At 41.3% G+C, this 15,764-nt stretch overlaps 1 protein-coding gene across 1 annotated transcript in view; it reads right to left on the bottom strand.

The window, feature by feature from the left end:
* LOC132384723 (Golgi reassembly-stacking protein 2-like) overlaps positions 1-13,836 on the bottom strand; it is a 60,766-nt gene extending 46,930 nt beyond the window's left edge. Inside the window, exons 1-2 of the mRNA XM_059956126.1 lie at positions 13,624-13,836; positions 1,670-1,750 (exon numbers count right to left, since the gene is read on the bottom strand). Of these exons, the coding sequence (XP_059812109.1) occupies positions 1,670-1,750; positions 13,624-13,686 (144 nt within the window). The 5' untranslated portion in view covers positions 13,687-13,836. The remainder of the gene's footprint in view (positions 1-1,669; positions 1,751-13,623) is intronic.
* Between the last annotated feature and the right edge of the window lie 1,928 nt (positions 13,837-15,764).

Genomic DNA, 15,764 nt, shown 5'->3' with positions numbered 1-15,764 from the left:
TCATCCTCCCCTCTTCCTTCCCCAAAACCATATAGGTTGAGTACTCTGTCCATTTGTTTAAAAAAAATGGTACTCAGGAGCCCTAAAGGGATCCTTACCCTCCCATTCCATCCTCTCCAAAAATGACAAAAAGGCAATTTACCAATAACAGTGCAAAAGATCCAAATACAGTACTACTGCCTGACCAAATCAAATAATCTTTGTTGGTTTAAATCCAGCCAGGAATACAGGTTTTACAGGAAGGACCTGGATCTACCTCAATTTGCCTTTCACCATAATAGGTCCACAGCAGACACCATCTCAGTGGCTCTCCACACAGTCTTGCATCACCAGGATAATGCAAATATCTATGTCAAGATGCTGTTTATTGACCAAAACTCTGCACTTATCACCATCATGCCTACAGTCCTGATCGAAAAGCTACAGAACCTAGGCCTCTGTACCTCCTCTGCAACTGGATCCTCAGCTTCCCAACTGGAAGACTACAGTCTGTGTGGATTGGAAATAAAATCTCCACCTCGCTGACAATTAACTCTGGTGCTCCTCAGGGATGTGTGCTTAGCCCACTGCTCTATTCCCTCTACGCCCATGACTGTGTGGCTAGGCATAGCTCAAAAAGCATCTAAATTTGCTCATGATACAACCATTCACAAACAAGAGAAAAATCTGCAGATGCTGGAAATCCAGGCAACACACAAAATGCTGGAGGAACTCAGTAGGCCAGGCAGCATCTATGAAAAAGAGCACAGTCGACATTTTGGGCTGAGTCTACACAAGACTGAAGTAGCAGAAACTTGTAAAATTACTCAGCTCCATCATGGATACTAGCCCACACAGTATCCAAGACATCTTCAAGGAGCAGTGCCTTCGGAAGGGGACATCCATCATTAAGGACCCCCACCATTGTTACCTTCAGAAGGGAGGTACAGAAGCCTGAAGGCACACAATCAACAATTCAGGAACAGCTCCTTTCCATCTGCTATCCGATTTCTAAATGGACACTGAACCCATGCATAAAACCTCACTACTTTTTTTTTAATTTCTGGTTTCTTTTGCACTACTTATTTTAACTTAAATATTTAATAGACATATATACTTAATGCAACTCAGTTTTTTCCCCTCTACATTTATCATGAATTTCATTGTACTACTGTTGTAAAGTTACCAAATTTCACAACATATGCTGGTGATATTAAATCTGACACCGATTCAGATTTTAGCATTTATTTGTGTCAGAGGTTTTCGAGGAGGATTGAGGGGTTATAGCAGGCAGCGACACAGTTATGAGGCAAGAGCACAAGATCAGTGCTGCAAGCTGAGTTGAGTAAGATCAGAGGGGCTTGACGATGTGAAGTACAGTGCCACTTATTTTGGAGACATATCAGGAAGGTTGCAATAATCCATATAAAATGTCACCTCATTTGAGCAATGATAAAGTGAATGGACAAAACTACAGCAGGGAATTGCACAGAAGCAGAAATCTGCAACTGAAAGCAAGGGTACAATAAGCAAGGGTCTTATTGTACCCTCAGAAAGGGTACAATAAGACTTCAAATATAGATTCCCCCCTTTATATTGATTGTTGCTAGAAAAATCCACTGATCAAAGAGGCAAAAATGCTCAAGCATTAACCACCAAATGGATGCAGAAATATCAGGAACAAACTCACCAGCCTCTTGTCACCAGCTGAAATGATAAAATCAAAGAATGGTTCCAGCCCAGCCCAGTATCCTGGGGAGTTCTCCTGTACCTGTTCAAACAAAATTAACATTTTAAAGACTGATCAGTTCTAAATCTTTACAGCTTCAGCAGCAGTACATTTTTTATTGAATATTGAAAGGCGTGGATAGAGTAGACATGGAGAGGATGTTTACTATAGTGGGGAGTCTAAGACTAGAGGGCAGAGCCTCTGAATAGGGATATCCATTTAGAACTGAAATGAGAAGGAATTTCTTTTGCCAGTGTGTAGCTAATCTGCGGAATTCGTTACCACAGATGGCTGTGGAGGCCAAATCATCGGGTATAGTGAAAACAGAGGATGATAGATTCTTGATCAGTTGGTGCGTCATAGGTTACAGGGAGAAGGCAGGAGAATGGCTTTGAGAGAGATAATATATCAGCTGCGATGGAATGGCAGAGCAGACTCAATGGACTGAGTGGCCTCATTCTGCTTCTAAGTCTTGTGCTTCAGGTAAGACCATATCTATTACAGAAGTATCTCTGCCTTCATAAACACTTCAATTCAGCTACTTGCCTACAAACCTATCCAATAACTGAAAACTAGGAAATTCATTGCTGCTCATGCTCCAATTCCTTGTTTTTAGTTGCACTGCCCCAAGTTAACAAGAAGGTGCAAAAGAAGAAATGCAGCATCTCACTAAACAGAGCATTAAAGCAACTCGAGCAGACCTCAAGTGGACAGCAGATTCCAACACTCACACAAGACCAAGTTTCTGGCATAGACCAAAAGTTGTCAAGAGTTACCTAATATTGAGATAACAACACTTCAGAAAATTCTCACTGAATTGGAGTAGCTGCCAATTTCATCAAGAAAATTCTGAAGGCGACTGAGTAGGTAGACAGAGGCCATTTTCTCTAGCCAGGCAGTTCAAAGTAAGGCAGGACAGTCTCAAAATATGGCTAGCAAATTAGGATCAAGGCAAGAATTTTTTTAAAGCATGGATTATAATCTTTGTAACTTTCTACCTCAGAGTACCGTGGATACAGGGTATATACAAGACCTAGATCGAAAAATCAGTTGGACAAACCACAGAATCAGTCATGATCTTACTGAAAGGCTCAACAAGCTGGATGACCTAATTCCAGGATCTAGTTCACATTCTTGAAAAAATAACGTGGTATGGTAGTGCAGCAGTTAATGCTGTGACCTCTGATCTGCAGCTACCCAGGTTCGGTCCTGACACTAGTTGCTATGTGTGTTAAGGTTTGCACACTCTTCCTGTGACTATAAGAATTCCATCAAGTACTCTGGCTTCCTCCCACATGCCATGCTTACCTCCTAGCCCTGGTAAGTGGAAAAGGGGTGCTTAAAGACGTGCAAGCGAGTTGCGGGGGTACAGGAAAACTAGACGGAGAATCAGTCTGATGGGGTTGCTCTCTTGGGTACTACTATAAAAAAAAAATGACGCAAGACAACGGAGTGCAGTGCAAACAAACAGTTCTCCAAAAAAAAATGTTCCTGTTCATGGGAGAATACAGGGTATATCTGGGTGTTGGACTTCTTGCCATCTCTCTGTGTTGTGCAAGGAGATACCTACAAGGTCTGTGTAATCCATCTTTCAAGAGAGACACCCATTAGACTTGTTTCCTGAACGCCATCTGAAGGTAAGTATACAGCAGAAATTCAGCTTGGTATAATGGAGATTATAGTATATCAATTATTTTAAAAACAGTGGCAGAAGTTGAAAGACAAAATACACAATAGATCAGAGAACGAGTGAAAATTGAATATTGGCAGGCTGGCAAACTCACACATTTTCCAATGTCACCAAAACAAAGATAAATTGCCCTGGGATAATTGGCAAATGGATCTTTTCCCAGCACTGTTATCACATCTGCATGAAAATTGAAATCAAAGATCACAGAAGGCTTTATCTAGTTGAATTTTAGCAACCAGTCATTGAACAAGACAATCAACCTTCCTCCAAGCCCATGAAAGTGGATATAACAAATTAATCAAAAGATGATCTGATGAATGTACATATATTGCTTGCTGCTTTAGTCCAAAGATGGAGCCAGGTGCAATGGCTTAAACATTGGAAGGAATCCTTGTTGGTATAGCAAAGCCCAAAATCTACAGGAATTGGCAAATACATCTTTAATTATGCGTCTGAAATCCCACCTTTAAACAGACATTGCCAAATAATAGAGCATTGTTCTCAAAAATCATCAAGCATTGTAACAGATTGGAAAAGTGCAAGTGTTGAAAATTTACACTGACCACCAAGTGCAGTTCTTTCAAAATGGTTTAGTGATCCAAGATTCCTTCAATGCTACCCCTACTCTATAATAGAATCTATGCTTCACAAATCCACTTAATTTGAAAGTGACTAAGGTTTACCATACACTATTACTGTACTGATAAATTCTTTGTCCCTTAATGTGTGATCAATATTGACAAGAAAATTCTCCCAAGTCTAACAGCAGCACCTCCCAACCCAAACTCCTCACCAGCATAAACATGTGCAGGCTTTGAGAATAGATGCCACTGTACACAAACTAAAATAGCAATTCTCAGCCCAATTTGATACCACAAAGATTTTTATAAAAGGGGAGTTACAAAAATGCTGTAGTGTATTTTTTGTCACTTGGCAGAGTAACCAACATAAAAATGTTGAATAGATAAATACTCCTGAATGACAATTGTTTTATTTATATATATAAAAAATAAATAAAAACAGATTGCCATCATTCCAGTGTCACAAAAATTACAGTAATTAAATTGGGGCTCATGCAAAGGATAATGTGCCTCTAAAGCATAGCTATTGAGATAAGTGATACTGTTTTAGGTTATGCAAATGTGTAGAGCCAATCCCAAGCCTTTACTCTTTCAAAGTCTGTATAAAAGGAGCACCCAGCATGCCTACTGGTTCTCTAATCCAAACGTAAAAGCAGGCCAGCAGATGCAAAATGTTACTAACCTAAAACCGGATGAGGTATCAAACAAATACAAAAGGACCATTGCATATCACAATCACCCTTTTCAAGGATGAAAAGCCCACATTTCCCTGGTCAGCCCTTAGGCACAGCTGATTGCTCACTTCTGTGCAACAAAATGTCTCCTACTATATTAGCGGAGAAACAATCCTCTTTCTTCAGGACAGGAAAATGGCAAAAAATCTGGAAAGCAAGACATTCTTGTATTTGTATAGCACCTTTTGTAATCTCTGCTTCAGGAAGCACTTTACAAACAATGAAAGCCCTTTTTATTGAAATGTAGTCATTGCTGCAATAAAGGAAAGACAAGTCAAAGGTGCAGCAAGATAGTGACAATGTCTTTTCTGTGATTATCATTGACAGTCTCGTCCACTTAACAGTATTTCAAGAAATGGCATTCTAGATTAGGAGCTGAGCAATTGAAAATGAACAAACTATGGACGCAGAAAATCTGAAACAAGAATAATGCTGAAAACACTGAGGTCAGACAGAAACTGAGTTAACATTCCAGATCAAACACCCTTCATATGAATTCTTATGCTTGAGCTTACCGTGCTGTGGGAAGAACACATGGAGGAGGCCTACAAGCGGAAAAGAGCCAAGTATGAGGATCTGAAGAACAACTGCCAAAGAAGAGGCTGGAGAGCAAAGTGTTGGCCTGTGGAGGTCAGGTGTTGTGGCGGCTTTGCAAGCCAGTCACTCTGCAAAGTACACACTGCACTTGGAATCACCAGAGAGAGAAGGAGGAGAGCCATTTCTACCACCACAGATGCAGCAAAGAAAGCGTCAAGATGACTCTGGATAAAGAGGGCAGATCCGTGGGTTACTGCTAGGGCACAGGCCGGGGTCTGATCAACCCCTGTTGGGTCGCCTGGGTGAGGATGTATGATGTTGAGACACCCAAAGCACCTGATGACCCCAGGTAACATTACTGATGTTATGCCCTAGCTTAGCATCATGCAGATGTTTCTGTAAGAAAATATTTCTTTTGAAGATGCTGTCCATTTACTGAGTGTTCAAATGCAAGCTTCTTGTTGCCATAAGCATCCATACACAAGATGTAAATGCAATGAAAATCAGCTTTTTGCACCAATCGCATAGAATATTACAAGAGGACAATTAATTTAAACTAATTTAACACTAGCTTAAATTAACATAAATTATGCATCGTACACACATCCAAATTAAATTTAACGACACCAGTGCAAGATTGAAAGGAAAAAAAAATTCAGCCTGAGGTAGCATTAAGCATAATTTTTCTGCCATTTGTTTTTTTTTTAAATCTCAGATAATTATTATCCTCTGAACCACAACTGGCTCATCCATCTTTAAAATAGCCACTCAAGAGGCACAAATGTGTCTCAGTTTTCAATTCAACCTCAATTGAGTGTGAAGTACAAATCAGCTGAACACTTTTTACTCATCAGCTACCTCAGACACTCAACATTTCTGGGTTCACTGATGCCCTCGAACCACAATTCTATTTTGGGGAAGGTGGGTATGGGAGAAAACTCTGGAATAAAAGGCACTTTCTTTTCTCACCCAATCTTCCAATAAAAGGAAATCAAATCCACACAGGAATATTCCACTTGGCATTAAGCCTGGGGTGTGTTGTTTCTCATCTCAGGACAACTGTGAAACAAAGAAACTTACCAGCTTTGATAAATTTAACCCTCCACCTCCAGTCTGTTATCAAGTCAAACTCCACATCCAGTCTAATACTGCTCCTTGTGTGAATGTACTGCAATGCAGGAGAGCGTTGGAATTCCACTGACAGCTCCAGTTTATGATTAAAGATAATATTAATTTATGATTAAATTCTTGAGTTTCATAAAAGGTTACACATCCTCTTGAAAAACTATATACAGTTTCTATGCCCATTTGACATAATACTGTTCCTATCCGTTCTGCACAATAGCTTCATTGTTCAGGCTACAGGAAACCTTCACAGTTCCCCAACTAAGTGAACAGAATGTATTTAAATGCATTTTAATTACAGCACTTAATGAAGTAATTAAAATATTTCAAGAGTACTTCACAAAATGAGTTATTCTTGAAGTGCAATACTTACACAGGAAATCTAGTGGGCATTCAGCACCAATAATGCTCAGCAGTAAGCAATGAGATTGACAACCAGTGGTACCAGTGGAAAAGAGGCCAAAGAGGACCAAAAACTCATTGATGTTCATTGAAAACTACAAAGCAATCAGTCCACAACCCCTACTTGAGCTACCAGACAAATCCTCCATTAACATGAAGGGCAATCGAAACATGATAGCAATAATTCTTCTGCATCTCTGAGGTTCAAAAGGCATGGCACAAGATCTTAGGGATGTACAAGTATGAGCAAATAAAGATTCAATACTATACCACTGCAGAATCATATACCTAACAAGTCAATAATTTCTGGTGCAAAGACCCAATTATAAATCACTTGAGACCAAGAATTACTCCAGCAACAACACAGCGTACAGCTTGCAAAGTTATTCCATCATTTCTAAAGGTTAAAAGGTTCCAATTGCTATAATACGCTCAGCGCCCTTTGCTGAGGAAATAGAAAACCTAAAATGTCACACAAAGAAATAATTAATTTGAAATTCCATTAATAGAATTTAACTTTTTAAAATTTGTTTTTGATGAATTTTTAGCACATGGACAACTTTGGCAAGGGCTTGGTAACTGGCCCAGTCTCATTGCAACATGATGTTGCTCTTCTCAGCTGTCTTCATAAACTGCCATTGTTATGGCAAACATGGGACAAGATAAGAGAAAAAGCTTTTTTTCTCCAAAAAAAAACATTGAATCAGTATGATCACAAATGAACTGTGCAAAAATACAAGTTCAATTCAGCAAAATTTCCTCATCACATCCCATCTTCCCCAGCCTCAAAGTGACAGAAGACAGTGCCATCAAACAGGAATTACTCACTAGCTCACCAACCCAAACTGTCAAAACCCAAACTGACTCTTAGTTGCAGACCCCATCAGTCTTGTTCCAATACAAGCCAATAGAGTTTAATACTGTATAACAGATCTTAGCATTAAGGCTGTACTTAATTGAATGTGCATCCAGAAGCCCGGAAGTTGAAATCAATGGATGCTCAATGGTTGGAGTCATACATCACACAAAAGACTGTGGCTGTGGTCACTGGAGGTCAATCACCCCAGATCCAGGACATCACTGCAGGTGTTCCTCAGAACAGAATCTGGGACTAACAATCTTCATCTGCTTTATCAGTGACCTTCCTTCCGCGACAAAATCGTAATCAGGCACTACATGCATACCTGACTACATGCATTTCAAATCATAGTTGGGGACTTCAACTATGTTACATGCTGATGGTAATTGGGCATAGATTTTTTCAAACAAGCCTGTTTGAAGAGATCTATGACCAAGTTCCATCAGCATGTGACCTGTAGCGTAGGTCCCAACGCATTACATCACTGCTATACTATGATAAGGAATGCCTACCGATCCATGCCCAGAAATCTGTCCTTCTCCTACCTGCATACAGACAGAGGCTAAGGAGCAAGGCTCTAGAGACAAAGGACAATGAAGAGATCACAAGACAAAGGAGCAGAAGTAGGCCATTCGGCCCATCGAGTCTGCTCCGCCACTCCACCATGAGCTAAACTATTCTCCCGTTTAGTTCCAATTTCCGGTTTTTTCCATATATCCCTTGATACCCTGACTAATTAGATACCTATCAATCTCCTCCTTAAACACCCTCAATGATTGGGCCTCCTTAGCTGTATGTGGCAACGAATTCCATAAATCCACGACCATCTGGCTAAAAAAATACCTCCTCATCTGTTTTAAATGGGTACCCTCTAATTCCAAGACTGTGACCTCTTGTCCTGGACAAGGCCTCATCAACACCTCCTTACTCTTATACACTATTCCTCTTGAAATGAATGCCAACATAGCATTCGCTTTCCTTACTGCCGATCCAACCTGGTGGTTAACCTTTAGGGTATCCTGCACTAGGACCCCCATGTCCCTTTGCACTTCCGATTTTTGAATTTTCTCCCTATCTAAATAATAATCTGCCCGATTGTTTCTTCTTCCAAAATGTACAACTGTACATTTCTAAACATTGTATCTCATCTGCCATTTCTTTGCCCACTCTCCTAAACTGACCAAGTCTCTCTGCAACCTTTCCATTTTCTCAACACTTCCTGCTCCTCCACCTATCTTGGTGTCATCCGCAAACTTGGCCACAAAACCACTTAATCCATGAGATGGTTTTGAGAGTTTCAGTAGTGGCTATGGGATTGTTTCAAGTCGATGAAATGAGCCATGTTCAAGGACTCATCAGTGGCTCTGAATGAATACACCATGGCTCTCACAGACTTTATTAAAAGAAGTCATAAATGAGTGCGTCCCCACAAAATAATCCAGTCTTCCACAACCATAAGTCCTGGATGAACCAGGAGATCTACAATCTGCTGAGGGCCAGATCAGAGAGACATTCAGGTCTGACGATCAAGTAAAAAAAAACGCAAGATCAAAGAATGATCTCCAGAAAGTCATCTCATGGATGAAGTGGCAAGTCCAGACTAAACTTTAATCAATGAAGGACACTTGACATCTGTGGCAGGTCTTAAATGCTATTACCTCTTACAAAGTTAAATCAAGCGGTTTAGGTGACAACAGGGCTTTGCTTCTAGATTAGTTTAATACCTTCTATACTCACTTTGATCATCAAAATATGCAGGAAATCTGATGCCTCTGTGATTTCAATTTCCGAGGGCGACATGAGAGTCACTCATCTTTCAGGAGGGTAAGCCCACAGAAAGCATCCAGCCCAGATGAGGTACTTGGCCAAGTACGAAAGACCTGTGCTAATCAACTGGCTGGAGAGCTCACCGATATCTTTAACCTCAGTTTGAAGTTCCCACCTGCTTCAAGCAAGCCTCAATCAGGTCTAAGAAGAATGTGGTAACCTGCCTCAATGACTATGATCCAATAGCACTTACATCCACTGTGATGAAGTGTTTGGAGAGGGTGATGATGAAACATATCAACTCCTGCCCGAGAAGTGACTTTGATCTGCTCCATTTCACCTACCGGCACCACAGGTCCACAACAGATTCCATTTCATTGGCTCTTCACTCAACCCTGGAACATCTGGACAATGAAGGTGCATTCATTAGGATGCTCTTCATTGATTACAGCGTGGCATTCAATACTATCATCCCTTCAAAACTAATCAATAAGCCTCAAGACCTTGGCCTCAATATCTCCTTGTGCAATTGGATTCTTAATTTCCTCACTTGCAGACCCAGTCAGTTCGGATCGGAAACACTAGCTGCTCCACAATCCTCATCAGTACAGGTGCACCATAAGACTGTGCGCTTAGGCCCCCTGATCTACTCGTTTTACACATATGACTGCCTGGCTAAACTCAACTCCAATGCCATATTTAAGTTTGCTGATGACACCACTGTTGTTGACCAAATTAATGGTGGCGATGAATCAGCATAAAGGAGGAAGATTGAAAATCTGACTGAATAGTGCTACGACATCATCTCACTCAATGTCATCAAAACCAAAGAGCTAATTATTAACTTCAGAAAGAGGAAATCAGAGGTCCATGAGCCAATCCACAATTTTAAATTCAGTTATTATTTCAGAGGATCTGTCCTGGGCCCAACACACAAGTGAAAGCATGGCAGTGCCCATACTTCCTTAGAAGTTTGCAAAGATTCGGCATGATATCTAAAACTTTGACAAACCTCTATAGACATGTAGTGGAGAGTATATTGACTAGTTGCATCACAGTCTGATATGGGAACACCAATGCCCTTGAATGGAAAATCCTCCAAAAAGTAGTGGATATAGCCCAATCCATCACAGGTAAAAGTTCTACTGAACACATCTACATGGAACTCTGTCGCAGGAAAGCAGCATCCATCATCAGAGACCCCCACCACCCAGGTCACGTTCTCTTCTCGCTGCTGCCGTTAAGGTACCTCAGGACTCACACACCAGGTTCAGGAACAGTTATTACTCCCAACCATCAGGCTCTTAAACCAGAGGGGATAACTTCACTTGCCCATTACTGAACTGTTCCCACAACCTATGGACTTGCTTTCAAGGACTCCTAACCTTATGTTCGATATTTATTGCTCATTTATTTATTAATTATTTTTCTTTTGTACTTGCATAGTTTGCCGTCTTTTGCACATTGGCTGTTTGCCCACCCTGCTGGGTGCAGCCTTTCATTGATTCTACTATGGTTCTTGGAATTACCGAGTAAGCTCACAAGAAAACGAATCTCAGGGTTGTACATGGTGACATATACTGTATGAACTTGCATAATAAATTTAGTTAAACTTCAAAAGTCAGAAGTGATTATGTTTGTTAATTTTTGCATTGTGTTCAATTCTATCCAGAGCTCTTCAGTAAATGAAACAGCCCATAATTGTATGCAGCAAGACCTGAGCAACATTCAGGCACAAGATAAGTGGCAAGCAACACTGTTAGGTGCTTGTGTGGCATGAGAAAGTTTATCCACCCATCTGAACATTCAATAGATTATCACTTTGTCTCCAACCATCAACATCTCAAGGGCACCCACTGATCAGACACAAATTTAAGAGTTCAGAGGCCTGATATTGAACAGCAAGTGGCTGTCACCAAAGCCTATCCACCATCCTTAAATCACAAGAGTAAAACAGAACACTCCCAATTGCCTAGATTCAACAATGTTCAATAAACTCAGCTCCACAGGTTAAATCAGCCACTTGGTTAACATCCATCACCAGAGGACAGTGTATATCATCCACACTGCACCCAACAACCCCCAAACCCACAGACTCTGCCACCAAAGATAGGGGCAAGTATCCTTCCAACCTGATTTGGAAATATATTCCTGATCTTTCAACATCCTGGAAATCCCTTCCCAATAGCACTATGGGAATACCTTCACCAGAGCGACCTCAACAGTTCAAGGTAGCAGCTCTGCCCACCCTCTCAAGGGAAATTAGGGATAGGCAATAAATGCCAAACAAGCCAGCAAAACTTGAGTCTTGAAAACAACTGAACAAAAATGGGTGGTTGAAGTGGATTCAATTGTAATTCTCAAAGAGAAGCTGGATATATATGCTGCAAAAAGATATTAACATGTGGATGAAATGTGCTGAAAAATGAATGATGGGAGTCTAATCCAGACCAACGTGAGGAGATGCATTTTTCAAGTACCATTGAGGCTAGCACATACACCATGAATGGTGGGATCTTATGGAATACAGAAGAACAAAGCACAAGTCCACAAATCATTGAAGGTGGCAACATAGGTAGTCAATGTAATTAGGAAGACATAAGGGATACTGATCTCCATTAGTATGTCAAAACACTGAATACAGAATTAGTAAGGTTATGCTACAACTTAAAACTTTTGTCAGATCTCAGCTGGAGTACTGTTTGCAGTTGTGGGCAAGAAGGTATAGGAAGGAAATGATTGTGCTGGATGCACAGGACATTCACCAGGATGTTATCTGGGATGCAGCAGTTCAGGTATGAGGAGAGACTGGAGAGGCTAGGTCTGTTTTCCCTGGAGCAGAATAGATTAAAAGGCTACACGCCTAAGGCACATAAAATAGTTACAAAGGATAGATTGAAGGAAGCTTGAGGACAGGTTTCAGGTAAAGGGAAAAGAGATTTAGAGATGATTTGAGAGGGACCTCCTTCACCACAGTATCTGGAATACATTGCCTGAGAGTGGTTGAAGATGGTTCACTGACAGCAATTAAAGTCTTTAAATGAACACATGTATTGCTTAGGCATAGATAACTATGGAGCAAGTGCTGGGTGATGGGGTTAATATGGAAAACTAGACACTGTGGATGAGTTGGGCTTCCATGTTGTACTATTCTGGGATGTATTTGAAAGAACTTCAGTTAATGCCAAAGGCGTTAGACTAATTAGACAATCTCAAGTAGTTGGGATGAGCTGCATGACCCCCTCCCCCCCCCCCCACTGCATTATGATTATATGACATGTTTATAGCTCCAATACATTTTGGATTAAAAAGGGAAAAGAAAAGCATTTTTCATTTCATGTCTTTGATATACATTTGGAATTGGGACACCTGCAGGGCACACTTGTATTGATATTGCCACATCAATACATTTTCATCTTTTTTGGCTAAAATTAAGGGGCATTTTAAATTAATCTATATGTAGTTATTCAGCTGCATCTGCACTCTTCTAAACTACTGCCAATATAACAGTCAAAGTCAAGAAATTCCACTCCGTACTCATCATGAGCTGGGAACATATTTGTAATCTGGCAGTAACATTACACGGCACCTTTATTCAACTGAAAAAACTAAGTGAAGACAGAGCAAAAGGCAAGACCATTACTTGAGATGGTTAAAAGGCAAACATCATAGAGTAAATGACAGACAGACAGATATTAGCATTACATGTATAGAGAAGGTATATTTGACAAATTTGATGATTTTACATTATAGGCACACATCGATACCACATGGAAATTTCCAGAACCTCGGATTAAAAACAAGTGGAACCCTTGTCATTTCCTTCTTCACTTAGACCTCAAGAAACGAATAACTTGACATGGCATTCACATCATTCATTATAAGCCACATTAATCATTTCCTCAACGTCACCCCCGACCGACTCCAAACAGAGCTTCGGTAAAGCCCACAATCGGGAGGGATATCCCTTCAGAATTATTCTTCGTGGAAAGGAGACGTCATTAAATAACGGTTAAACCCCAATTTTGAGGTAATGGATGGGGAGGGGGTGGTTGGTCCTGTGTGCAGCCACACTGTCCAGGGAGCAATGACTGTTTCGTTCACATCCATCCGAAGACAAATCGCTGTGAAGAAGCTAGACGATTTAAGGAGGTCTCGCCCCGGTCTGGTTGCTCTTCAGCCGAAGTCCCCACCCGCCCCGCTCCGGCGACCCTACGTACCCGGAGGACGTGGAATCCTTTGGTCCTGTTGCCGTGAAGCGTCGCGCTCTGAGACCCTCCCATCGACACCTCTGTCAGTGTTAGCCGAGTGGCCGACGCAGTAGATAAAACCCCCCAGGAGTGTACTCCTACTACCCAAGAACGGAGGGAGGTGTGAGATATCTGCGAGCACAACACGAACCCACCGACCAGCCCGCTCCCAAGCGATGCCAACTCCCCGCTTCCGCCAACTACGCGTTTTCATTGGCCAGCAGTGAGAGGGAGGGATTAGATGGTTTCCTAGCAACCTGATTGATGAACTGGCTATAGGAAAATCAAGAGAACGGGAGGTGCTGGAAATCTGAAATAAGGATGAACTGTGCTGCAAACACTAAGCAGTATAGGTGGAGAGAGAAAAAAAGTTACTGTTTCAGGTCAGAGACCGTTCATCAAAACTGGGACAGAGAGGAAACAAGTTAGTTTTGATTTGCAGAGAAGATGGGGTAGACAATTAGACAATATCTGTGACTGGGTGAGACTAAGTGGGTAAATGTAGACAGTAGCAATCAGATTATACTCCTATCTCAGCGTGCTTTGCTGAATGCAGGGGCGTGGGACATAGCCAGCAGACCAGGCTTTAATTGTGATTGGTACTGATAAATTATTGTCATATGTCTTGAAAGGCTTTTATTTGTGTGCCATCCAGATAGATTATGACATACATAAGTTACTCAAGGAAGCAAAAGGTTAAACAGTGTGCAGAATGTCGTTAAGAGAAAGTGCAGTGCAGGTAGACCAATAAAGTACAAGGGCCAGGTTGAGGTAGATTAAATCAAGGTTTCATCTTTAGCATATGAGAGGTCCATTCAAGAGTCTTATAACAGTGGGATAGAAATCGTCTTTGAGCCTGGTTGCATGTGTTTTCAGGTGTTTGTACCTTATATCTGTTGGGATATGAGAGAAGAGAGAATGGCCAGGGTGGTAAGGGTCCTTGATGATGTTAGTTGCTTTTCCAAAGCAATAGGAAGTGTAGAAGGAATCAGTGCAGGGGAAGCTAGTTTGCATGATGGAGAGAAAACTGATCCAATATTACTGATAGAAATGGCCAATTCTGATACAGACAATGAGAGCAGGCTGCATAGAGCTCGAGAATTCAATGTTGAATCCAAAAAGCTGCATTATGTCCAGGTGGAAGATGAGGTGCTATTACTGAAAATTTTGATATGCCTCTTTGTAACATGCAGACTGAGATGGAGAGGTAATGAGGCAGGCAATGCAGAAGTTGGGGTCACTCCTGCAGACTGAGCATAGGTATACCGCAAAGCAGTCAAAGTCAAGTTTATTGTCATATGCACAGGTGCAATGAAAATCTTACTTACAGCATCATCCAATCTGTCTTCATTATAGAAGAGACCACGTTGTTGATACTGCTCTTTATGTTTGGTTTTTATTGTTGGAAATTAGCTTTCAATTGTTAAATTCAGATTAATAATAATGACCATGGAACTGTTGAGCGAAGCCCGGTTTAAGATGGTGTTGGGGAAACACAGCAACATCTTACTGACAGCAAACAAAACTACTAACTACTCTAATAATCACACTTTTTTTTCCCAGAAAACAATCACTTCAATCAATAGTCTGTAAATTCCCTTCCGGAGTTGAGCTTTTGAACTGCCTGTATAATCTGGTATTTTTGTGGTGTGAACTGAAGTTTTGAAGATGCATGATGACTGTGGCAAGGCATGTACATGCCAAGTAAAAGCAGTGGGGCCCAGGAACAAGAGCGAGGAACGACCCAATGCTAGGCCATTGCTGGAGTGGACTCAGAGCTGATTCAAAGCACCAGATCTGAAGCAGAGTGAGGTGGCACGGCTCTGGCCCCAGACTGAGGAACGAGCCAATGTTTGACTGATTTAAACCTGGACCAGATTGGAAGGCTGACTACAGGCCAAATCGAGGCAGCGGGGCCTGGGCCCAAGAGCATATTGAAGAGGCAAGGCCCAGGTCCAAGAGCAAGAAGTAAGCTGAAGTTTGGCCAGCTTAAACATCGGGCCAGTTAGTGTTCAGCTCGCTGCTCAGCAAGGATTATTTGTTGCTGTGCTGAATTGAGGCTGTGGCCTGCAACCAACAGGCTCCTGGACTGGCTGTAATGCACCCCTCAT

The sequence above is a fragment of the Hypanus sabinus genome, chromosome X1 (genome assembly GCF_030144855.1).
Source record: "Hypanus sabinus isolate sHypSab1 chromosome X1, sHypSab1.hap1, whole genome shotgun sequence".
Classification (NCBI taxonomy): domain Eukaryota; kingdom Metazoa; phylum Chordata; class Chondrichthyes; order Myliobatiformes; family Dasyatidae; genus Hypanus; species Hypanus sabinus.
The sequence above is the reverse complement of the archived record's forward strand: the minus strand, read 5'-3'. Positions and strand labels throughout refer to the sequence as shown.